General features: G+C 46.5%; 1 protein-coding gene across 9 annotated transcripts in view; it reads left to right on the forward strand.

Annotated features, from left to right (window-relative positions):
• The window catches only part of ST6GAL1 (ST6 beta-galactoside alpha-2,6-sialyltransferase 1), a 60,620-nt gene that overhangs the window by 35,517 nt on the left and 1,491 nt on the right, over positions 1-23,612 (forward strand). For 8 of the 9 annotated variants that reach the window (XM_072868432.1, XM_072868435.1, XM_072868440.1 and 5 more), the window contains 6 exons: positions 7,158-7,284; positions 7,971-8,117; positions 8,407-9,088; positions 13,399-13,496; positions 19,969-20,070; positions 21,428-21,602. In XM_072868432.1, coding sequence (XP_072724533.1) covers positions 8,458-9,088; positions 13,399-13,496; positions 19,969-20,070; positions 21,428-21,602 — 1,006 coding nt within the window. In that variant the 5' untranslated portion in view covers positions 7,158-7,284; positions 7,971-8,117; positions 8,407-8,457. The remainder of the gene's footprint in view (positions 1-7,157; positions 7,285-7,970; positions 8,118-8,406; positions 9,089-13,398; positions 13,497-19,968; positions 20,071-21,427; positions 21,603-23,612) is intronic. The other variant, XM_072868434.1, reaches the window with a different exon arrangement.

Genomic DNA, 23,612 nt, shown 5'->3' on the forward strand with positions numbered 1-23,612 from the left:
TTTGATGTTTCCATTTGTCTTCCATGCCTCAAGTTCCTTGCATAGAAAAGAACTATTTTGATTTTTGCCAGATTGTAATTGAAGTGCTTGTTAAATAATTTTTCTTACAATTTCTCTGAAAGTTATTTGCTTTGATGGGCTCTAATGGGTGTCCATTCTAATATTCTCTTTATTGCCATTGGGACGTGCCTTTTTTGTCAGCACGTGGTACTTTCTGATGAACACTCTGGACGTCTGTATGTCTCTCTTACATGATAAAGTGTGCATTTCTTAGTGAAAACCAATTTATTTTAAATGTAATGCAAGAAGTGTTTTGCTTAACATGGAGGGGTTTGAATAGTGCTTTCTGAAGTCAATGGGCAGAATTCCCATTTTATCTCTGTCCTCCAGTGAAGTTGGCATGGTGGAGCACTGCTGTTGAGTGCCAGCCCTGCCATCCCCGACAGGGATGAGCTCTGGGTATGAAGAAGAAAACTAAATCTCAGTGGTGCTGCTGGACTGAAAACTAGCAATGGTGGATGCACAGCTCTGCAAGTTTATTTCACTGTCTTAGGTTAAATTGAATTAGATTCTTCTCTGAGCAAGTTGCATTGGGTTATTGCATTGTCCTTGAGGAGACAGAAAGACATCACACCCACCTGCAAAAGGCTGATGTAAGAGAAATATTATCCTGAAAGGTAGCGTAGCTGCAGCTGGCACAAAGTGTATTTATTGTCTTGGGCCACGGAATACCAATTACATGGCTTGGCATGCAGTAATATTTGCAGAGGCATTAAGTGTTGACCTGCCACATACTGCTAATTTGAAATAAAGAAGCACTTCCCTTTCATTTTGAAAGATAAATGTCATAGAGAAACACATGATTGGGGGGAATGAAGAAGTGATTTGTTTGATTTGAAGGTGTAATGTTCCATGTAAAGTAAATAGTCCTAAATGAGTGATCACACCCTCGTCTTTAAAGCTGGGGTGGGGGGATTTTTACTGTTGACTTCAGTGTGGGAACGGTTATTATAAAGCTGACTGGTAATGAAAACCTCACTTGTAAAGTCATGACCCTGGGGGGGTCCTGGGTATGGGAGGAGAAGCAGTGCTTTTGGGAACTGGTGCTGTTCATGCATGGTATGATGCACTTTCTTTCTCTTTCTTCAATTTGAACATGAAACTGGCAATTTTAGAAATTGAAAAGGTTTGTTACCAGCAGTGGTCTCCAAATATCTCGCTGAGTGAGGCTCCCATGGGCATGTGCCCATCATGAAATGGCTTCTGTATTGAATTGCACTCTGAAAGCTCCTGTGGTGGCTGTCTGACCGCATCCGAGCAGGACCATGCTGCCAGAGCCCAGGGCTCGCCTGCGGCACTCCGGTACCCCACAGAGGTGAGGTCTCTTTCCTGTCCATTACTGTTAACAAGGAATATTTGGCAGGTGTCTGTCAGTGGGGTAGGACATGGGGTTTTGTAATGGAGAGGTGCTGGTCCCACCAGCCGAGAGCTTGGTCCTCTTCCAGAGCTCATAAACGCACGGTCCCTCTGGGCGAGTAACCCACCAAGCAAGAAACACATATATGGTATTCTCCAGTCTTCGATTATCAGTGGCATGCCCTGATAGTTATTTTTTCCTGTCCTAAGAGTTAAATTGTCCTTCCATCTTCATGTGCCTGCAAAGGAGCCTGCGGTAGCCCATTTCTCCCTTAGCCAGTAGGGTTAGGGACTGTTACTGCTGGTCCAGGGCGATGGTTAGAGCTTGTGGCTTTGCAGAAGAAGATACGCTTTTTGATGTTAACCGCTTTCCTGACAGTGTTGGAGTGAAGGGTGGTAATGTGATACACTTGTCGGACCTGAAGGTCATCCCTCTATGGATGCCAGTCTCTGAACAGGTAGGCAAAGGGACAGGAGGACCGTCCCTTTTACAGTCACCAGCTGTTAGAGCAGCATGGCAGTGCTGTAACACTGTTGAATCCCTCCCTTCCTCTCTTGGTACGTTGGTGTTGAAGATGGTCCCTGTATGTGCGTGTTTGTGTCCACTCCTAGTCTGGACAGGAGCACAACAGCAAACAGAGGCTCACTTCTTGGGAAAGCTGCTTCTCAGCCCTGTGGGTGCTGCTGGGTATACTGCTTCTTGCTGCAGCCATAACCACTGGCATGTCCTTAACTGCACGGGTTACATGGTTCAGATGCCCTGAAGCGGATTTGTCGTTGCGTATGTCATACTTGCTAACATAAAGTGGTTTATTAGAGCTGAGCTCCAACAGCTCCAAGCATGCACTTCATTTAAGACCATGCCCTGGTATGGGCTGTCCTGGGCCAGAGCTGTGCAGGCATCCTGCCAGGATGGCGGCAGCTAGAGATGGGAAGCCACAGAAGCACTGGTCACCTCTTGCCTTGGGTCTGTGGCCAATGGTGACTGTGTTGTTCTGCAGGTGCCTGGCGGAGCATCTGCGGTGAGTGAAGGCAAAACTACTGCTTTTTAATTAGGGCAGAAGGGGAGGCAGTGTGCTGCTATGCAGAGCCACCCTCCAAAAACAACACAGGACCTCAGAAAAGAGGGAGAATAAAGGTCTGACACAGCCAGAAATGAAGGCTTCTGCCTTTATTAAATCCCAATGTTTGTTGACACATAAAACGAAAATGAAACACATGCTTAAACTTTCCCCTGTGCCTCCCCCCAAAATCTGCCTCTCCTGTTCTCCTGGAGGATTTTCTTCAGCTGTGACAGCAGCATATTTTTTCTGGCATATGCAGAGATTTTTAATGCAGGCAGGACTAATGGAATGATTTATTTCATTAGCAAGTGACTTGTATAGCTCCTCAATGCATAATCTGAAATTTAACCATGTTCCTCACTTAAAAAGCTTCTTTTCCTCATTCTCCACGTAGAAACATCTCATTCTCCACTTTATAGGCATAATAAGGCAGGCATTATAGAACAGGTGGATGTGATCCCTGCATGTGCCTGTCTCCAGGGGTTGCATCTCTCAAATTGTCATTTAAATTAAATTAAAGGTGTTATTTGACATGGTTGCATTTCAGAGGGACTCTGGTGGGATCCATTGCTTCAGACCAGTAAACATAAAAATAACTAACACCTGTAGAGTATGTAAGAATTAATGGAGAAGTCTCATCTGTTTGCAGAAGAGTCATGTTTCAAATCTATCTGCCTGTTTCCTCTTCTCTCACTTTCAGAAGTTAGTGAACCTGGAGAGAGGGAAACAGCACGCTTGAATTTTCAAGGTTTTGGTGAGACTGCTCAGGAAGAGCCTCAGGAAAAAAAAGAAAAACCTAAGCTGTTGTGGGATAAGAAAGTTCTGTCCTGGATTAGCAACTGACTAGCAGGTAGGAAACCAAGCAGTCAGGTTTCACAACATCACAGAAGTCCCACAGGGATTTGCTCTGAGATCTCCACTGCTGAGCAGCGATAACAGATCTGCACAGGAGAGGAGGAAGGGCTAAGTTATGGGCTTGGCTGGCTTTGTCTTCAGAGGGCTGCCAGGACCAGAGAAAACACTGAGCAGCTGTAGAGGGATCCGGTGATCCTGGGTGGCTGGGCAGCGCAACGGCAAAGGAAGCCTGTGCTAGCAGGGGTAAGATAATGCTCTTCAGTCGTATTTTATTCCTGCCCTCGGCCCTGTGCTGGGGACAATTCTTAGTGAGTCAGTGCTGTTTGCAAAATATCCTGAAGTCATTACCAACAGCCTAGAGCTCAGGGCTTGGAAATGGTCAGGAAGGGAAATAGAGGTGGAGGAAGTTTTGGAAGGAGAACAAAGCAGCCCTGTTGTTATGTTGCTGCCAAACCACATGGCCTGAGCGTATGCAGCTGGGACGTCCCGGTGTGCCTGCCTCGAGGGATGTTCACGGGCTGCAGACGGTGCCAGGGAAGTTGACCAAGAGAGTCAGAGGTATGGAAAAGCTGCTGTGCAAGGAGGGATTGGAACAAGTGGGATTTAGCCCGCAAAAGCAGCGAGTGGGGAAAGGAGGGTGTTGGGAGAGGTGGTGCAACCATGAACAATGTGCAGAAAATGAAGGCAGAAGGATTACTGTCAGTGCGATCGGATTTGCCGGTGTGAAGCGGAGAGAGGAGGGGTTGTCTCTGCATGGTGCGCGATTGCGGAATTCATTGCTTCAGGCTGTTTGGGAAATGTGAGCGGTTTCAAGAAGCAATTAAATGTGCAGAAGATGGGCATTGGTACAGCTGATGACACAGCTTTTTGGAAGCTGTGTGCATTTACTGGAAGAGAAATATATTCATATGTTTGTCTGTACTTACATGGTTTCTCTGTGTATCTGCTGTCAGTCACTATAGGAGACAGATGAGGGCTTGATAGACTTTTTGTTTAATGAGGTGAAGACACTATTGTTAGCAATTTTAGGGTAAATCTGCTGTGGGTTGTGGAAATGGGGATTGCCTGGTGTTCCTCACCAGGGCACTGCTGGCTGCAGCTCCCTGGGTGGACAGCAGCATCTGGGATGTGAGAGGTGGCAGACACTCTTCTGTACTTTCACACTCTTTTATACTTTGATGATTAAGACCTGAGTCCAGTGAGATACTTGAACAATAAAAGTTAAGTATAAGAGTGTGTGGACAGGATATAATTCCCTGACTGCCTTGAAGATACTGCATCACTCACTTGTTCTCTGCACAGGATTAATTTACCCCCAGAGGACTTGCTGTGTGGGCTTAGCCTGCCTGCCAGCCTGCCAGGCAGTGCTGCACCCCTCAGCCATGTCAGGCTCTAGGTTTCAAGAAGGCAGCAACTATTTGTTTAAGTATTTTTATAGGTTTGGGGGATTTTTTTTGTCCTTTCTTTCTTAGTACTCATAGCTGACACCTTGTGCTTTGTGTAGGGGCTAAGTTTCCATCACCTCCAGAAGAGCACATTTGTACTAACTGCTGCGATACAGAATGCACACAAGCGACTTATCTAAAGTTGTGGAAAGAGAGCACCACTTGTGGGCTATCCGACCTTGCCTGGAAGAGCAACTGCCTTCCCGTTCCACAGAAGAGGTTCGGTGGCAGAATGCTTGAGAGGGACCTCATGCTAGGACACTACTTGTTCAAATAAAATAAAATCATATCATGTGAAGTAATTGTAATAATTAAACTGAACCGCAGTGAATCCATGGTGAGCAAAAGGTACCTTGAAATGTTGTGGCTCTGCTAAAATGTACTTGCTTGCAGAACCTACTTTGCCAGCTTAAAAATCAAAGCAAAATAACTGTTCACGTTGCAGCAGCGTGCACAGTCCTCAAAGGCGGGGATCACGTGCTGAGTGCTGAAGGTGAGTTTTCCAGGTTCCTTTGTGTGGCCCGGGGAGGAGAGGAGGTGTTCTGTCTTGTTGGGCATCCTCCACTTTGTGGCATCAGGAGGAGTGTCCTAGCAGGAACTTGCAATGAGCTGTAAGGTTGTTCCACTGTGATGAATCTGCCACTCCTCTAGATTATCCTAGCCATGGGAAACAAAAGCTGATGGTACTGAGATGTGCCTGCTGTCACCTACACCTGGAAACCCCTCAGGAGAGGCTTCTGAAGTGAAAAGCATGGCAGAGCCCTCCAGGGGCTGGAGCGAAGAGCTCCGCTCTGCATGACAGCGGGGCAGCTGGGGCACCTCCTGTGGCGTGGAAGCTCTGTCCTGCCTGCGCAGAAGATCTTGGTTGAGTTTCCTGGAAGCCAGACCCTCATCTTGTGTAAAGAAGTACAGCGTGAATAAAGTCAGGTTGGGAGCTGCACAAAGCGTGGTTGGAAGGAGGTGTCTCAGAGTTTTGTGCTAAGCTAACACTGGACAACTCTATTTTGGCATTTCTCTCTCTTGATTTGGAAAACATTGCTGTCCAAGTGTGGTTTGCCTGCAGAGCCTCTGACAGTGTGGGGGCTGACTCAGCGGTGCTATCCCCTTTAGCAAATGGCTTTTGCAGTCTCCTGCCTTCATGTGGCTCTTTCTGTTCCCGAGGGCACCAGGCAGACACCGAACGGGCTGGCCCACCACGGTCTCCAGCTGTGGAGGAGACAGGGGAGAGGCAGGGGTGAGAGTGTCTTGCAGAGACCACAGCAGAAGAGGAACTGTAAACAGCGTGGGGAACCTTGCATTAACTACTTGCAGAAGAGAGCACAGCGATGTCCTGCATCCCCTCCTGACACCCCCCCCTTCCCCAGACTGCTGTACCTCTGCATCTGAAACCATATGGGCCAAAAAGACTTCAGCGTGCCTTTCTAGCACTTGCTTCTCAAGCAAATGAAAAGTGAGATGGTCTGTCAAGGCAGGGGAAATTATTTCAATAAAAGCTAGAATTACTTGTGCTTCTTTAATCTTTTTTTTGTTAAGAACTGGAGGTAGAACAACGTTTGCTTTTTAATTGTGGGGTGCTGTGTAAGGAATCAAGTTGAATTCCTTAATAGAGTTAAAAGAAAATATAAGTAGTCAGCATTAGGATGCTTTAATAATTTAGTATTTAATCCTCCGAAGGGTAGCATTTGTAATTTAGCTTATGTAGCATTGTACCGACTCAGAGTTCCTGCAAAAGCAAGCTACTTCTTGAATTGTATAATACTGTGAAATCTCCCTTTCTCTTGCTGCATTTCCGTGGTAGAGTGAAGCTGTAAAGTCTAAAATATATTTGTCTATTTTGTGAAGACCTGTGGATTAAGATATATGTTATAAGCAACTTTTCATATGACTCACTTGCTCCAAAAAAGCAGGGAGTCTTCTCTGCGACTGCATTTGACGAAGAGTGCATGAATTGCCCAAGAATAGTCAGTAAGATATTTCCCTAGGAAAAGTTAGCTTTTTCTTTCCTCTCCCCTGTTCGTTGTGTTAAGCATCAGCATTGGGATTTTTCCTTCACTGTATTACAGGTGTATTCAGTGCTCAGAGCCTTTTCCACAGAGAAGGCTGTTGGTCTGGTGGGAGCATAGAGCAGGCAGCCTGCGAACCGGTTCCTGCTTTAGCTGAGAGTAGATTTCAGACTAAGGAAAATGCCCATTTTGAGTGGGCATTTAAGCATCTAAAAGGCTTATGTGGTGTTAATGTGTTTGCTGATGGCCCTTCTATGCCTGGGTAACAGCTTTTTGTGGGACCGCAGGGCTTATCTGAGGAAATACTTGCTCATCCCCAGAACCACGAAGTTCTTCCATAATAGGGTTTTTTTTATTTCCCTCTTTTTTTGCAGATGTTTCTTGAACTCTTCAGTGCATCACAAAATTGTTGTGGTTTGGGATATCCTGCTTAAACCCTTGGAAGAAAAGTGGCCAACAGCAAAAATGACTTGAGTTGGAGAACTGCTGCTTTATCCACAGGTAGTGTGTTGGTAGCTCAGTAACTTCTCAATACCACAGCTTAGCACTGCTTGCTTTCAGCAAGTTGCTCAAGGAGGGAGTTGTCACTAGTGCCTCTCTAGGATGGGTAGTGATCTGCATGTGTTTGTCTCCTGAGGAGCACTGGGGCACCTGCTGTCTCTATACCACTCCCATGTTCTTGGATGCATCCTGGAGCAGCCACATAGGAAATGAGCAGCTACCCTCCTGTCTTCTGTGGTCCCGTGCATTGATCATGAGGCATTTATGCCTCAGCATATGTTTCCTACAGCAGCCCCTTGCTCTGCCTAGGTTGAGCTGCCCTTTGGGCACTTGTGCTATTGAATTGCCCCTGTTTATAACATGATGGGAGCTGGAGGTGTCTGCTAATATGAGGTAGTGCAAAAAAGGGCAGGCAATGCTGTACAACAGGTTCTGGCTTTGCTTTCTCCAGGGGTGACATCCCTCGAGTAATGTTTATCAGAGTGCATTTATGAACCCAAACATGCCTCAAACCCTACTGTGGATTAATTGGCTCCCAGCAGCTGTTCAGTGAGGTTTCATGTTGGGAGTGCACTCAGCCCACTGCAGGCTTGCAGAAGTTTCCTATGAAGTCACCAAGTGTGTCAGTACCAGGCTGGTGAAGCTCCTGGTGTTCATGAACTCACAGCTTTTTTTTTTTTTCACAGTTATGTGCCTCGTTATGTGCTTCGTTAGTGTTCATGCCTATGGTCAAATAGAAGCTCAGTTCTGGAAATGCTAGTGATGGGATTTGGATATTGGCTGGCTGAGGTGGGAGGTGAAGGAAAGCAAAGTGGAAACTTACCCTGCCGCTGGTATGACACTGGCTGTGTTAAACTTGACTGTCACTTGTGGAAGGGAATAGAAGAACGGTTTGAGTGGCCTCAGGTCACCGTTACATAGCATGCGATGGCTAATAGCCAGCTCAAGTCTATCCATTTGATGTTTGAGGTGGTGGACTTTGAAATGAGATCTTTAAATGACCTGAAATTTTAAAATTGCCCCTCTGTTCTCTCTCTCCCCTCCCATTGCCCACACACTGATATTTATATATATGCATGCCTGTGCATGCAGCCCTGACTGAGATGTGTTCCTCTCCCCCAGGACCAGCTTCCTGCCCAGTGTTCAGTGTCCCATTTGGATGCACCGTACACTATGGTTCACATCAATGTGTTGAAAAAACTCCTGTTTGTTCTTGTGGTGATACTGGTAGCTCTGATGGTTTGCCTGTGGAGAGAGACAAAAAGAAGCTACTACGTTCCTTTCAAGACCGAGAGCGATGATTTGCAGGTTCACAGGACTTTGGAAAAATGGAACCCACTTAAATCACAGAGCCTTTTCCCTGAAGCAGCCAGTGAATTGGGTCAGATACCCAAAACTTGGTTTAGTAACCTAAACAAAGTAAAAGGCAGCACCTCTGGAACAGCCGAAAAGTCCAAGAAAGCAGCAGACTCTGTGAAGGTATGGGATGAGGACAGTTCATCCAGAAATCTCATACCCAGGCTGCAGAAGGTCAGAAAAAACTACCTGTCCATGAACAAGTACAATGTGACTTACAACGGAAAGAGGAATGCTGCTAAACTCAGCCCAGAGAAGCTGCTCTGCCAGCTACGGGACAGGGTGAACGTGACCATGATACAGGGATCGGATGGTCCTTTTGGTACCTCTGAATGGCAGCAATACCTACCAGGGAAAAGCCTCAATGAAACAGTGGGCCGCCTGGGTCGCTGTGCTGTTGTGTCCTCAGCAGGGTCTCTGAAATCATCTCATTTGGGACAAGAGATAGGTTGGTATCTTTCTATTCACATAAATTCAAATAACATTGTTCTATAACTTACACTGAATAGAAGTAACCTACTGTCACACTCTTACCAGTAAGTCTCTGCTGTGGTCACAAAGGTCTTTAAAATAGGCTGAAATATTATCCTCAACTTCTTCTAAACTTAGTGAACATTACAGCCTAGGAGGAGATGGGAGTAATGATCAGACACTCCTGTCCTCTCTGAGTGTACACACCACACAGTGTAGGCTGCCTTACGATGCCCTAGATCACAGTGCCTGTGAGCCTTAGACCTTGGGCAGACCAAAATGGGCAAGCCCCAAGGGAGTGGAAGGGGTTGGGTTGAGCTGAGAGGACATGACTTATGTGCCGGTAGTTCTATTCCAGCTAGTCCTTCCAATTTTCGTGATTGTGTTGGCATCACCAGAGGGTCGCACTAGTGCAGGATACCAGGGAGAGATCTTGGTTCCTCAACTGTTTGTTTCTTGAGAGGACTCACAATGGCTTGAGTAATGCCAATGTGCTCATTCCACAGTCAACAGTCAGAACTTTTTCATTTAGAAAGACTTCTTCAGAGAAGAAGTAAAAGAAAACACTAAAGGGAAAAAAACCGCACTGGACACAGCCCTGAGCAATCTGCTCTAGTTACCCAGCGTTGAGCAGACAGTCTTCAGAGGTCCCTTCCAACCTCAATGATGCTGTAATTCTTGCTCATGGCTTTCCAAAAGTGGCAGTGCTTCATTCTGAACCATAAGGCTGTGGCTGAGTTTGAATGGCCCAGAAGACCATGGAAATACTTTACAGGGCTTTATTTTATCTCTTCTTTAGACAAAGTTTGGTGATGCTTTGGAAAGTCTTATCCAACCGTATTTATCTGAGGTTAATGCATTAATTAATAAATGCTGAAACGTGGGTCTTGTACTGTGGATTATAAAGCAGCATGTTTGGATACCAAAGCATTTTTTGTCTTTAAGAAAGCAGTATGCAGGGCAAACCAACTCTCCAGCCATCAAGTCAGGATTTTGTGCCTGGCAGAAAATTCTCCTGTGCCTGGCAGAAAATTCTCCTGCGCCTGGCAGAAAATCCTCCTGTGCCTGCAGTTCCCTCAGCTTTCTTCATTAATTGTTGTTTGAGGCTCAGTTAAGATTCACACTTTGCTGAACTGCAGCTTCACTGCCGAAGTTTTAAAGCCTATGGGTGTTCTCTCCAGTGGAAATTGTTTGTAGACTTCAGTGTGTCTGTAATTTGTCTGTTGGATCAGGTCCCTTTGGGCTGCACTGAGCTGGAAGTAGCCCTCATTCTCTGAAACAGGTAGATAGCCCTTTAATACTTCATTCATGAACAACCTGGGCAAAGTGTTCAGAATCGTAGTCCCTAGATGCTTGTGGGAATGTCAGGGTTTTCTTCTGGTAGTTCCTCAAAAGTTCACCCCCAAACTCGTGTGTGCTCCACAGAGCAGGTGGGCAGGCGCTAGAATGAAGATGAACAGTCTGAAGTCTGTTAAAATGCTCTGAAAGATGTGATGAAAAAGGTAGTGGTGGTACTAACCAGGATAGCATTGCCTCCTGGTAAAAATTACAGGTGGGAGTTGGTTGATGTAATTGTTTCCGCCTCTTACAAGTGTTTGAGGCCAGGTAGGTCAAGACTTGGGAAGCCAGTTCTGACTTTTCTTTGTATTTAGGTGCCTCTTGAAGTTCAGTAGCTAAAGGTTTCCACAGAAGTGACCTTCTGTTGAACGCTTTCCTCTGACACAGCTGGCTTGTGCCCAAGGGTGACTTTGTTAGACTCCAGCACACTAATAAAACTGCTCGCTTCTCCGTAAGGAGACCCTCTCAAGAGCTGAGGATGGTGTTTACGGTGTGTTGTAATGCAGTCCATGCAAGCACTGGATTTTGTGTCAGAGCAGCCGAGAAGTGCAATGGGCTGTGCTCCGGCAGTGGCACAGCTGAGAGGACGTCAGACGTGGAAAGCCATTTCATTGTTCCTAGAGCCGGTCTCTGAGCCTGTTCCCAAAACTGAAGCACCAGTTTGTTCCAGATCACAAGGGATGGGTACTGGAAAGGTCACTGCATAATGTGCCTGAGGTGAATGCCATTAACCCCTGCTGGTGTCCCTGGCTTGCGTTCCTTGCACCTGGATCACAGACTTTAACCTTTCTGCTCAAGCAATCATCTCTGCTAGGGATTCTGCAGTTTTGGGCATTTGCAGCCTTCAGCTGGACAGGGTGAATGTCAAAGGATTCAGGAGTATTCACTGTATTTATGTACGTTTTTTTCCCAGTTTTGACCTGACATATTTCCATGTAGGAAAAGCCATGGTTTTGTTGGAGGAAGGTGCCAAAAAGGTACTACGTCTGACAGGCTTAAAATGAAGCATTTGCTTAGATAAGCATGACAGATTGCTGAATTATTATTCCTTCAATGGCCAGAAAATATTTGTTCTGTATAATCGCATTAAGATGCCACATGAGCAATTAGTCAATGTAAGGGAGGCTGACAGAGCAGAACAGGGAGAAGCTTGTAAACAAGTGCCGTGTTTCTTACTGGCTCTTGGTGTTATTGGAGGTTATGAATTGCCAGTGAAAAATCTGACATGGGAAATACTGGGTGCAGCACAACCACCTGGAGACAGACTGCTTCAGAGCACCAGCTACCCTGCCTGTGCAGTCATTAAACTCCATTTTTAAATGCAAATTTAAGGCGTAATAAATGCCTGGTGTCTGGCTGAAGGTATATGGGGAAATTATAACCCTGTACTCCATTGATGCAAGGTAGGATGTGGAGTTTAAGGGTCTGTAATGGTAACTACAGAGCTTCTTCTCAGCGTGAACATGGGTTTTTTTCGGAAACATCACCTTTCTGGGTTTCCTGTGTTGCTTTGGAAGGGCTCTAAACAAGATCCACTTGTCTAGGAGAATAAAATAGCTGAGAAGCTAGTCTTTGCTGTGAGTGATTACTGATTCTCCAGCATTGCTTGTGAGAACACTCCTGTTTTCAAGAAAAGACCCGGTTCTGGACCAGCAAGCCCTTCAGCCGTGGCTGGGGACTCAGCAATTCCCCATAGACCACAGCTGCAGCTGGTGTGAGCTGTGGTTGTGTGGCCTCAGCATGAAGGCAGAGAAGCTGGTCCTGCTCCTGCAGCTGAACACCTCTGATCACATAAAAGGTTTCCTATCCAAATCTAGTCAGTAGGAATGGAGAAGCCGGGATGCTAGGGTGACGGGCATGTACACCCTCTATGCCACAGCAGCAGCCTGGCTCCGTGGCATTACGGCAGTGTGGCCGGCTGTGCCGAGGCAGAGGAGAGTGCTGGAGGATGCTGTGCTATCTTAAGAGATGATGCCAGCAGAGGAAAATGCAGTGACACAGCCCAAGGCATGTAACAAGCCGTGCCTGTTAAATCCACAGCAGTGGTTTTATTTCTGTAATGTGAGAGGTACGCTGGCAGGCTGAAGCCAGTTTCATTTTCCACTGTGGTTGTTATACATTTCTCAGGCTGGTCAACCTCCAGGCTGCAAGAGAGGACGCTAACTCGCCGTTATTTCCTAATTCCTTAGCTTGCAGCCAGCCACATGGTAAATTAATTGTATTATCAATCTATCTCCTGGTAAAGTGTTTGGAAGGAAGAAGAGGGAGAGGAAGGGAGATGCCATGCTCCTCTGTGCCGAGCAAATGCTAGGGTTGCGCTCTCAGCCGACCAGCAGATCATAGGCTGAGCAGCTGAGGGAACTGGGATTGTTTAGTCTGTAGAACTGGAGGCTCAGGGGAGACTTATCGCTCTCTACAACTACCTGAAAGGAGGTTGTAGTGAGGTGGGTGTTGGTCTCTTCTCCCAAGTAACTAGCGATAGGATGAGAGGAAATGGCCTCAAGTTGTGTCAGGAGAGGTTTGGACTGGATATTAGGAAAAATACTGAAAGGGTGGTCAAGCATTGGAACAGGCTGCCCAAAGAGGTGGTAGAGTCACCATCCCTGGAGGAGTTCAAAAAACATATAGATGTGGCACTTCGGGACATGGTTTAGTAGGTATGGAGGTGTTGGGTTGGCAGTTGGACTAGATGATCCTAGAGGTCTTTTCCAACCTTAATGATTCAATGATAGTTTTGAAAAGTGGATTTTTAAAAGTGTATTGATCATGAAGTTAGACTGACAACTTCTTCTGCAGAACCTGGCTTGGTACTTCTAGTTGTTACATGGAAAGTCCCCAGGGACTAGCCAGATTGTATTAGAAATGCAAGTGGATAACCTATTACACATCTCTTCTGTCACTCAAAAAACAGTTGTTAGCTCACTTGTTTTCACTCTGTTTTGCTTTCAGACAGCCACGATGCCATCTTGCGATTCAATGGGGCTCCTACCAAGGGGTTTCAAGAAGATGTGGGGCAAAAGACAACAATTCGTCTTGTGAACTCCCAGGTAGGTCTGACAAACGTGTGCCAAATGGGCCAAGCGTGGCAGAGCTGCATACCTCCCCTGTGCCTGCCTGGGAGCTGAACGGCAGCCTGAAATAACAACTTACACAGGGTTTCTGGGCTCATCTGCTGCTGGGAGGTCTTTAAAATGAATTTTGGGAGAATAAGGCTTTCCATCCGATTTCTCCTGTCCCTAGCAGATTGCTGTAGGATGGGGACATCCTTCCTTGTAATGGGGGACAGTTGGCAAATCTGAGGTTACTGCAGTAAATTAGCACGTGCTAGCGACCCTGCAGTAGCCTGCTTGCAATTTACAGCAAGTGCAAGGTAATTTGATTTTTGGCTTGGCTCGAAGCCTCTTTCTGCGTGCAGGAAGGCCAGCTGCATGCTTGCTGCTGTGCTTTGGGAGCGTGGGGCAGGAATGGAACCACAGCTCAGCTAATGCTGCTCAGCAAACTGAGGTGTGTCAAGAGGTGGGTTGTGCCTGCCCCAGAGATGGGTATGAAGAATGAGGGAAGTTTATTTAGTTTTTAATAAAAGAACAATGCTTCTTTTCTGACCAGTGATGTTGCAGACATCTAGATAACATACTAACCAGGGCTGTTAACTGGCTAAAGACAATTGGCAAAGGACCCACCTTTAAAGCTGTAGCCCGCACGCAGCCAGGAGAGGGTATGGACTCTTGTGGGTGAGTCAGAGGGTGCAGGACCTCATTGCAGAGCATGGCAGAAAGTGCCTTGTAATGCAAAGCCATCACTTAATGAGTTCAATTTTCCTTGACTGTTTGAGAGCTCTTTCTGGGTATGAGGCTGTCCCTCTGCTAATTTTCTTTGAACTTCAATAGACTTTGAAGCAGACCCTCAGTGGTTAGGAACCATGTCTAGCAATACATTAGCAGGGTTAGTAAGCCACCCATTCAGGAGTAGTGAGACCCACAACAGAGACCATCGCTGCTCTAGGAAGATCTCGGAGAGTGTTTGCACCTTGCTTCCGTATAACTGTTACACTTCATGCTTGCCCATTTGTGGGGGGAGAAATTTTCAAGCGTAGACATGCAGGGAGAAGAGGAAATCATAGTGGCATGTGCTGGTGAGAGAATGAAGGGGGACAGTAAAATACCGAATAGGCCACGAGTCATTGGATGAAAGAGCTGGTGCGGCATTGCAGCGCAGAGCACGAGCATCTCCTCACCCAGGAAGAGGGGGAGGAGGGTGTAGGCACATGAAGACTGAGGGGCGGTGAGTGGGAGCGAGATGGGTGACTGAAGTGTAGCTTTTCTACTCCAGAACCGCAAAGGCAGTTTCCTTTCCTCACCCCAAAGCTGAGATTTATAGGCCTGGAGTTTTCTCATCTCCTCCTGTGTGAGGAGTCCATGGGTGCTGCCATGTAACAAGGTTTGAAGTTTCTAAAAGCAGCAGCAGAAGCTTGGTCATCCTTTTCAAAGGTGGTATGTGGAGCAAGCTTTTAACAAGTTTCCCTAGTTCATTTTGTATGTCTTTTGAAGTGTGTTCTTGCTTCTTGTGTGAAAGCAGTCACTACCTCTTTCTGCTCTTGGGTCTCACCTTCTCCCCTTGCTGCCGTGTGCTCTGTTCTGCTGCTTGCTGCATCTCGATTCCCCTGCATTAAACTACCAGTCAGATGTGGGACAGTTTGTCCTTTCTGAACCAATCTGTTTTTAGCAGACATATCTGGCTGCTGACATCCTTATTCCTCTGCCCTGTTTGACCTCTCAATTTTTTAATCTTTCCCTTCTGTGTGTATTTTTATGATGTCAGATAGGTGTTATCACTTAAGAAAACTTTCTCTGGAGGATGTGCTCATTGCCAAACTTACTGTGATATGAAGTCATTTACCAGCAAAACCATGTGCGTGACCTGTGTGATACCAGGGTTATCTGCACAGGGAGGAGGGTAACAGTATGATTGTACAGCTGTAATATAGCAGTAATAACTCTCTGTGTGGATGCTCTTATTTTGGACTAAGTGTAGTTACAGCCATGTCTTTACAGTGCTTCTGTTCTTCATGCAGATCAGCCTACAGCCGTGGGTGACACTTTCCATCTGCCACCATCCCCTCTGAAGGGAGACACCAGCTTAGAAAACTTCAATTACGGGGAGAGCAAAATTGTTGCTGGTTTTGAGGCTAAAGTGAACTCAAAATGCAGCATTGATCTAGCTGCAGAACAGGGCAAAAGATGCTCTCCATGTGGATAGTGCAGGAGTCTCTTTTCTGGAGTTTCTAAGCCAAACAGCTCTAACTGCAGTCCCTGTTATCTTCAGGGATAACTGGATTGGGAGCCTGGTTTTCTCCTGTGTTTTTATTTGCACATTTAATGCTTCAGTGCTGTTCTAGTAATGGTGACATCATTTAAACCTTCTTGTTAGTGGGGTTGCCTGATTGCATTTTGTTTTCAGCTGCTTGCAGGCATCAGGTGCTGGCTGGACATGCTGTAATTTGTTCAGGGTTTGGCTTTTCTTATGTTGTAAGTAGTCACTGGGAGCAGGGATGGCATTGTGGCTTGGCTGCTCTTATTTTGGCTCTTACTATTGATCAATTCTTGGCCTATTCTCAAAAGAAGGAAATGGGATCTCCTGAATCTAATCTGTCAGTACTAGTATGTATTGAAGTAGTATCCCTTTGGCATGTGTGGCCAGTGGCCCTAAATTGCTGAATAACTATTTGAAGATATTTTTCTGTAATTTGCTGACCAGTCTCTAGCACGTATCTAGGGGTGGATGGTTTTAACAGTAGAGTGGGGTATCTTGTACATCTGCGTGCACAGAGGAAGATTAATAGATTGTTACTGGCAGGGGGTTAGAAATTTGGGATCCTCAGATCTGAGGATAGGCTTGTAGGTCCACAAACTTGGTAGTTGTTCTAAAGAAAGATATTCTTTAACATTGGCTTGCTTATTTTCTTAGACCTTCACTGGTTCATCAGTACCACTTCCTTTAATGGCACGTTTTCCTGCAGTCTTATGCAAGACATCGATTTGCCCTGGGAAAGCGCTCGTATCTTGCAAAAATAAGGGCTGAAGAGTGTGTGGGGGGAGTGCCAGTGTCGTTCTGTAGGACACAATTGCTTTTCTGCAGAGCTGACCAAAGACCAGAGTACCTCGTTCCTCCCAGCCCTTGTTTACAGTTCTCCCTGGCTGGCTTCTCGCTGTCATGGAGAGCACTCTCTGCTTTGGCTGCTCTTGCTGTTACTGGCACTAACAAGTCTGCAGGGAGGAAGAGAAAGGAGATATCTCACCAGTGGAATGGAGTAAGATTGTGATGGGAAAGGGGGAGCATGTTTAGATTACAGGGCATTGACTGCGGTAGCCAGAGAGAAGGAACTCATTTTGATATGGTCAATAAATGTACCAGGAGGGTAGGGGCTCTATTAGCAAGATACTTGCTAAACAGTGAATTGGCTAAAGACCAAATTAACTAGGAAATCAATAGATCAGTTAACTAATTAGGATCAAAAAGCTGGGCAAGACAAATAAGTCATGTAGCAATTTAAATGAATTTAACTACTTGGAAAGAATCAGTCACTGTTAAACAGAACAATTAGGCACTAAAGGTATCTGGGGAGCCAGATTCCTCCAGCAAACGGGTTAAGTGACTGATAAATAACTAGTAGTGCCAAGGACCAGCTCTGTGGTGAAGGGAAGGAAACAGCAAACACTTTGTGGCTGTGGAGGGAGGTGCTCCCCCCTCATTTCTTATCCCTTTGCTTTTGTGCCTGTCACAGCTCTCTAGGGGTTTGTGTGCCTCTGCCAACTCGCATGGCTTTTCTTGGCTGACCTTTGCTTTCTCTGATGCTCAGTCTCTCTCAGATCCTCCTTTCACGTGTTTCACATCAGAAAAGTTCCTGAAAGATTTCTAGCCTTTAAATAGAAATAATGAAATGAAAATAAAGCGCCTGTGTTCCCTGCCCTATTCCTGTCCTGTTGCGGTGCTCCATCCCACTCGTACCTGGCTAAGGGGATGGCTGGTGCCAGCTGCCGTGCCCTCTCCTTGCCTCTGCCTCTAGTGTTGCGGTGGGTTGACCCTGGCTGGACACCAGGTGCTCACCAAAGCCACTCTATCACTCCCCTCCTCAGCTGGACAGCGGAGAGAAAATACAACGAAAGGCTCATGGGTTGAGATAAGGACAGGGAGAGATCACTCACCAATTACTGTTACAGGCAAAACAGGCTCGACTTGGAAAAAAAATAATTTAATTTATTACCAATCAAATCAGAGTAGGATAATGAGAAATAAAAGCTAAATCTTAAAAACACCTTCCCCCCACCCCTCCCTTCTTCCTGGGCTTAACTTTACTCCTGAGTTCTCTACCTCCTCCCCCAGAGCAGCGCAGAGGGATGGGGAATGGGGGTGGCAGTCAGTTCATCAAACGTTGTCTCTGCCACTCCTTCCTCCTCAGGGGGAGGACTCCTCACACTCTTCCTCTGCTCCAGCATGGGGTCCCTCCCACAGGAGACAGTCCTCCACGAACTTCTCCAGTGAGTCCTTCCCATGGGCTGCAGTTCTTCACGAACTGCTCCAGTGTGGGTCCCTTCCATGGAGTGCAGTCCTTCAGGAACAGACTGCTCCAGTGTGGGTCCCCCACAGGTCACAAGTCCTGCCAGCAACATGCTCCAGTGTGGGCTCCTCTCTCCACAGGTTCTGCCAGGAGCCTGCTCCAGCGCGGGCTTCCCACGGGGTCACAGCCTCTTTTGGGCATCCACCTGCTCCAGCATGGGGTCCTCCGTGGGTTGCAGGTGGATATCTGCTCCGACCTCCGTGGGCTGCAGGTGATATCTGCTCCACCGTGGACCTCCATGGGCTGCAGGGGGACAGCCTGCCTCACTATGGTCTTCACCACGGGCTGCAGGGGAATCTGCTCTGGTGCCTGGAGCACCTCCTCCCCCTCCTTCTTCACTGACCTTGGTGTCTGCAGAGTTGTTTCTCTCACATATGCTCACTCCTCTGTCCGGCTGCAATTCCACAGTTTTTCCCCCCGCTTCTTAAATACGTTATCACAGAGGCACTACCACCGTCGCTGATGGGCTCAGCCTTGGCCAGCGGCGGGTCCATCTTGGAGCCAGCTGGCATTGGCTTTGTCGGACACAGGGGAGGCTTCTAGCAGCTTCTCACAGAAGCCCCACCCCTGTAGGCCCCCTGCTACCAAAACCTTTCCACACAAACCCAATACACGTGTCCACGGACCGGGGGCAGAAGTTCACACCTGCAGTGTTGCACGCTCCAGCTAACAAGTGGCCTAGATATTTTAGCTACTGTAAGGGAATGAAACCAGGCAGTACACGTGGTCAAGGCCAAAGCCTAATCCCGCAGAGTTAAAAACAGATGCAAGGAAACCCTTTTCGCTTTTGGAATAATTTGCATCTGGGCTGGCCAGGGTGCCCTTGTGCTCTGGTTGTGGGGACAGCCAAGAAAGCAGCCTGCTGCTGGGGGCAGCCGGGATACTCAAAGATAAGTTGACTAGGTCTGAATTAGATCTGTGGAGAAAATCAGGAAAAATGGGAGCTGATTTTTATGGTGATGCTTTTCTTCAGCAGATGTTTACAAGCTGTGCTTGTATGGGTTATGCCTTTGGGTGGGGAAGACGGGAGATCAGTCCCTGTCTCGTTTGATTCTGACTGTTTGCTTTTTGCTGTAGACTTGGGTTGCCCTTGGGTGTCACGAGCTGTGATGGTTGTGTCCAGACTGTAGAGGGCAACTTCTCTGTTTGAACCACTTGGTTTTGTTCGTTTGGGACAGACTCTGGTGGAGCAGTCTCTCTCCACTGATAGTGTCTCTAGCCCGTGTGCTTTGCTGTTGTGGTGCTTTCCTTCTCATTGCTGCTCTCACAAGATTCAAACCTCCCTTGCCAGAGTTGCATCACCCTGCTCTGGAGAGGCAAGGTGAGGCTCAGTGCAAGGGTCAGGTGGGATGCCGTGGTCTCTTGTCTCTTGCACCAGTGTTCTCGCGGCAAGTTGGCTCAGCACTGAGCCCTGGCTGCCTGAGTTTGTGCTGCTCAGGAGAAACCACCCACATGCAGACTTTTTTTGGTTCAAATGAAGGTTCTTGATAAAGCCAACAGTGTGTTTGCATTAGGCTCTTCCTGGACTGTCCTGGCAACTGGTGGCAGCAACTGATGTTCCCACCTGCTTCTGGTAGTGGTAGCGATGGTATCCATCATACAAGCTGGGTCACTCTGCAGGTCCTGTCCTTATTTTATTATTGAAGATGGATAGAGAAAACGTTGTAAAGCATCATGGCAGTTTTTCTTGTGACTCTCCACGAAATCCTGTGCTACTAGATAGGACTGGAGTGGGTGTTGGAAGGGCATCACTGGGGGTTGTGTCCTTGCCTGCATGCAGTGGGGCATGGTCAATAACCAACAGTGGGGTGGCTGTGGCTGTATTCGGGTATGTTTTACTGCTTGCCTGCCTGCTAATTCGGACATCATACTGTATATTAATGTATCTGTTGTTGTTATTCAAGCTTGTAACTGTTGAGGAGCAGCAGTTCCTGAGGGAAGCGCTATATAACACTGGAATCTTAATTGTCTGGGATCCAGCACCATATCACGCAGAAATTCATGAGGTAAGGCTGAGTTTTCTGTAAATAAATTCATATGCTTTCATATGATTCATATGAAAATGAATTTTCATATGTAAATAAATTCATATGATTCAAATAAATTCAATCATAAATTCATATAGATTCATATGCTTTGGAGTGCATCTGTTAACCTGCTTCCTCCTAATGTGGGCCATCACTCATTTTAAGGCCATTCTTGTTTACCTCTTCATTATCGTGGATATATCCATATGTACTTCTGAGAGTGTCCCATACATGGGTGCTCCTAGGGAAACACTTGCCTGTTCCTGATCCCTGTGAAGGGCCTCAGACCAAGTGTAATGGGTCACCACCTTTACTTTCCCATGGGCTGATGCTGCAGGGAGGAGGTCACTACTGGCTGCAGCAGTTGTCATCTCGTCAGAGGATGATCTCCTCTTCCTGGCAGTTGTTGTAAGATTTGCTGCTGGATATTTCAAGCACCAGTCAGACATCAGATATACTTGATGCATTATGAACGGATTGGGAAACCCTCTGAAGATCTTAAATGTCTCCTCTCTGTGTCAGCTAGACTTTCACTTGTGGGTGTTGCAATCCCTTTAGCATTCACCTTTCATTTTGAGTACAAAAGGGCGTTATTTGATAAGTGATAAGCTTTGGAGGCTCAGGGTGAAAGCAGGTAGGAGTGAATAGTCTATTCTTTACTTTTATTTTAAGCTCTGTCTGTAACTGAGAGGTCTTTGCGTTCCTTTGTCTGGACTGCATTTCCTATTTTCTCACTGATGTTTATTCTTGTGTGTAGTCCCACACCTCCAGGAGACATGAGGGTGTATTTACAGCATGTTTAAGAGTCAGTAAAACCAGGATGGGATATTTTTAGCATAGCAAAAATCGCAAAATTACTGTAAGAAAACATAAACCCTTCCTAAGTGTTTTTACTGAAAGGGGATGTTTTAGGATGCAAATCAGCTCAGCCTGTTTTAGGAGGCTGTGCTGAGGACACTTGCCTGCAGAATAGGATGCTTTGTACTCCAGCATGCAGAGGGGTCGGGGTCTGTAACATTTAAGGCAGACTTCTCAACATCATCTGCTATTGGGGGTACAGAATGAAGTTATACAAGATGGCTGATCTCATTTAATGGTCCTTCACTGCCAAAGAGAGGAGATTTGGGTTTTTTCCTGCTCTGTTTACTGAATCAAGTCACCACAGCAACCCAAAGGACAGATGAGGTGGTTGGGGACAGGGGGTGAGCGTGTGTAGGTATAGCAGGACCTTTTTCCCCCTGGCAGCAGCAGGTTCACTCATCCTCATTTCCTGTTGGTTATGGGAAAGAGTGGGCTAGAAATAAAAAGAGTCTGACTCCTTGTTTCTGTTTCCCAGTGGTACAGAAAACCAGACTACAACTTTTTTGAAAGCTATAAGTTGTATCGTACTACACATCCAGAGCAGCCCTTCTATATCCTGAATCCAAAAATGCAGTGGCAACTCTGGGATATTCTGCAGGAGAATTCCCTGGAGCATATTCAGCCTAATCCACCGTCGTCAGGAATGCTTGGTAAGATAACTGCCCTCTAAACTTCTCATTCGGTTTGCAGGAACTCTCCAGGATGCCTTTTATCCTAGACAGCTACATATTTATGGTCCTTATCAGAGTTGCTTTTAGTGTTTGTCTTACGCCAAAATTTAAGCTTCCTGTCTTTAAAGCAGTAGCTGAGTTGTGTTAAAGTGGTTTGCAGCACCCCTCTGAAACAGCAGTTACAAACATGGCCTGGTTCCAGGTGGAAACAGGAGAGCAGATTGCAACATTGAGATGGTCCCTAGGATTTCTAGCTTCTAGTGCCAGAGCAGTTCCCACGGAGTGCAAGAGGAAGATATGGCTCCTGTGGGCTCGGATCTTGTCAGGCAAATAAATCTGGTTGCTGCAGATGAAATCTAAGTGCTTGCCTGTTTATGCTTTCCATATATAAATATGGGGAAAAAACCCATATATATGGAAAAATATATATAGCTAAAGACTTAACTGGGGGGCTGGGGATGGTCAGACTGAATAGTTGCCCTGAAACGTTCAGTGATATTCCCCCTTATTTAGCATGCTAACATCTTGTTTGTTAGCATGCTAAATCCAGCCTCTCAGCAAAGGGGCTCATTTTACATTCTGCTGTTGCAAAGCTTTTCCTTCTTGTTGGAGAGCAGATCTCATGACCAGCTGAAGAAAAAGGAGTGAACTTCTCAGGAAGTTCACATGTATTTGAAATCACAGCATAGACGTATGGTCTTGTTTGCCACGTGGATGTCCAACTGCTGTGCTTCAGCCCCTCCTCTGCTCCTGTCTCTGCTCCCATTGCTGCTGGGGCACAGGCACCCTTCTACCTCTGTGTAAACAGAGTCACTTCTTATATTTGCCAGTCAGATGTCTAGTTTTCTTCCACAGCCTTGCTCTTGCCCAGCACCTATTACATCATTGCTGGGATATGTGCAGAACAGCTGCATAACAGCATAGTCAATGACTTCAGCAGCAAAATTGTTGTTAACTGGAGTTAGGGGCTTGAAGGCAGGCACTGGGCCATGTCAGACAGCAAATTCCTCTGTGGCTTAACTTTGGGCCAAGTTACCTGCTTTGTAAAACAAGTCACCTCACCAGACTCAGGGGCACAGATGAGTTCCAGTTTGCAGCTCTGTGTTTCCTGGAAGGCCTAAGCATGAATGAAAATTGTCATTTGAAAAGGTGGATGAAAACGAGATTAACATGCACCTTAGTTAAACAAATGGTTTCACGGATGGGTTCTTCTAATGTCTTGTAAACTACGTTCCTCTGATCATGCATGGTCCCTGATGTCTCAGATACTGCATGAATTCTCTGTGATATTATACATTGGTTCTGTTTCCCTCTATATTCTTGCTATTTCTTGCACTTGGAAGAAAAGTAGCCAATAACTATGGCTTATTTATGATCTGGCCAGAAAGTTGACAGGTCTGTGCCCAGCACTGGTGTGAGTGTCCTCAAGTGGTTCATGTGCCTGTGAGAAGACACAGGAGGGCAGCACTGCTCTGCTGCGGGGGAGCTGGGGGAGCCTGAAGAGCAGAGGCTGCTCAGTCTCGGTGAGACATCTCCAAGCACAGTCGCTTTCTTATCCCTTGCATTCACAAGAGGCAGGTGGGGAAAAGGTGGAGGTCTCATCGCTGCTTACCCAAGAGATGGGCTGGGGATCAGCCCATCTCTTGGCTGAGATGGGCTGTTGGGATCAGCTAATTGTAATGCACGGTTGGGAGATGCCCAAATTTGCACGAAGGTCGTGGAGAATGGTAGCACTCTTAAAAATTGGCCTTTTGGCATGGCTGTAGCTGTAAACAATCTGCTGTAATCAAGTTGATCATATGCTTTGCAAGAGAGGGCTTCAGAAAACAGCCCCGTCTGGCCAGACTTGTTTTCTCCCCCTCTCGTCTGAACGTTCAAAAAGGAAACCCTTCCCCTTGGAGCTGGATGCTCCTTGCTGACTGCCTGTCTTGCTGGAACATTTAATTGGTTCTCTGGTTTGACATGGGGATGTCTGCTTTCTTTCCCTCC

The sequence above is a fragment of the Ciconia boyciana genome, chromosome 7, assembly GCF_034638445.1.
Source record: "Ciconia boyciana chromosome 7, ASM3463844v1, whole genome shotgun sequence".
Lineage (NCBI taxonomy): Eukaryota > Metazoa > Chordata > Aves > Ciconiiformes > Ciconiidae > Ciconia > Ciconia boyciana.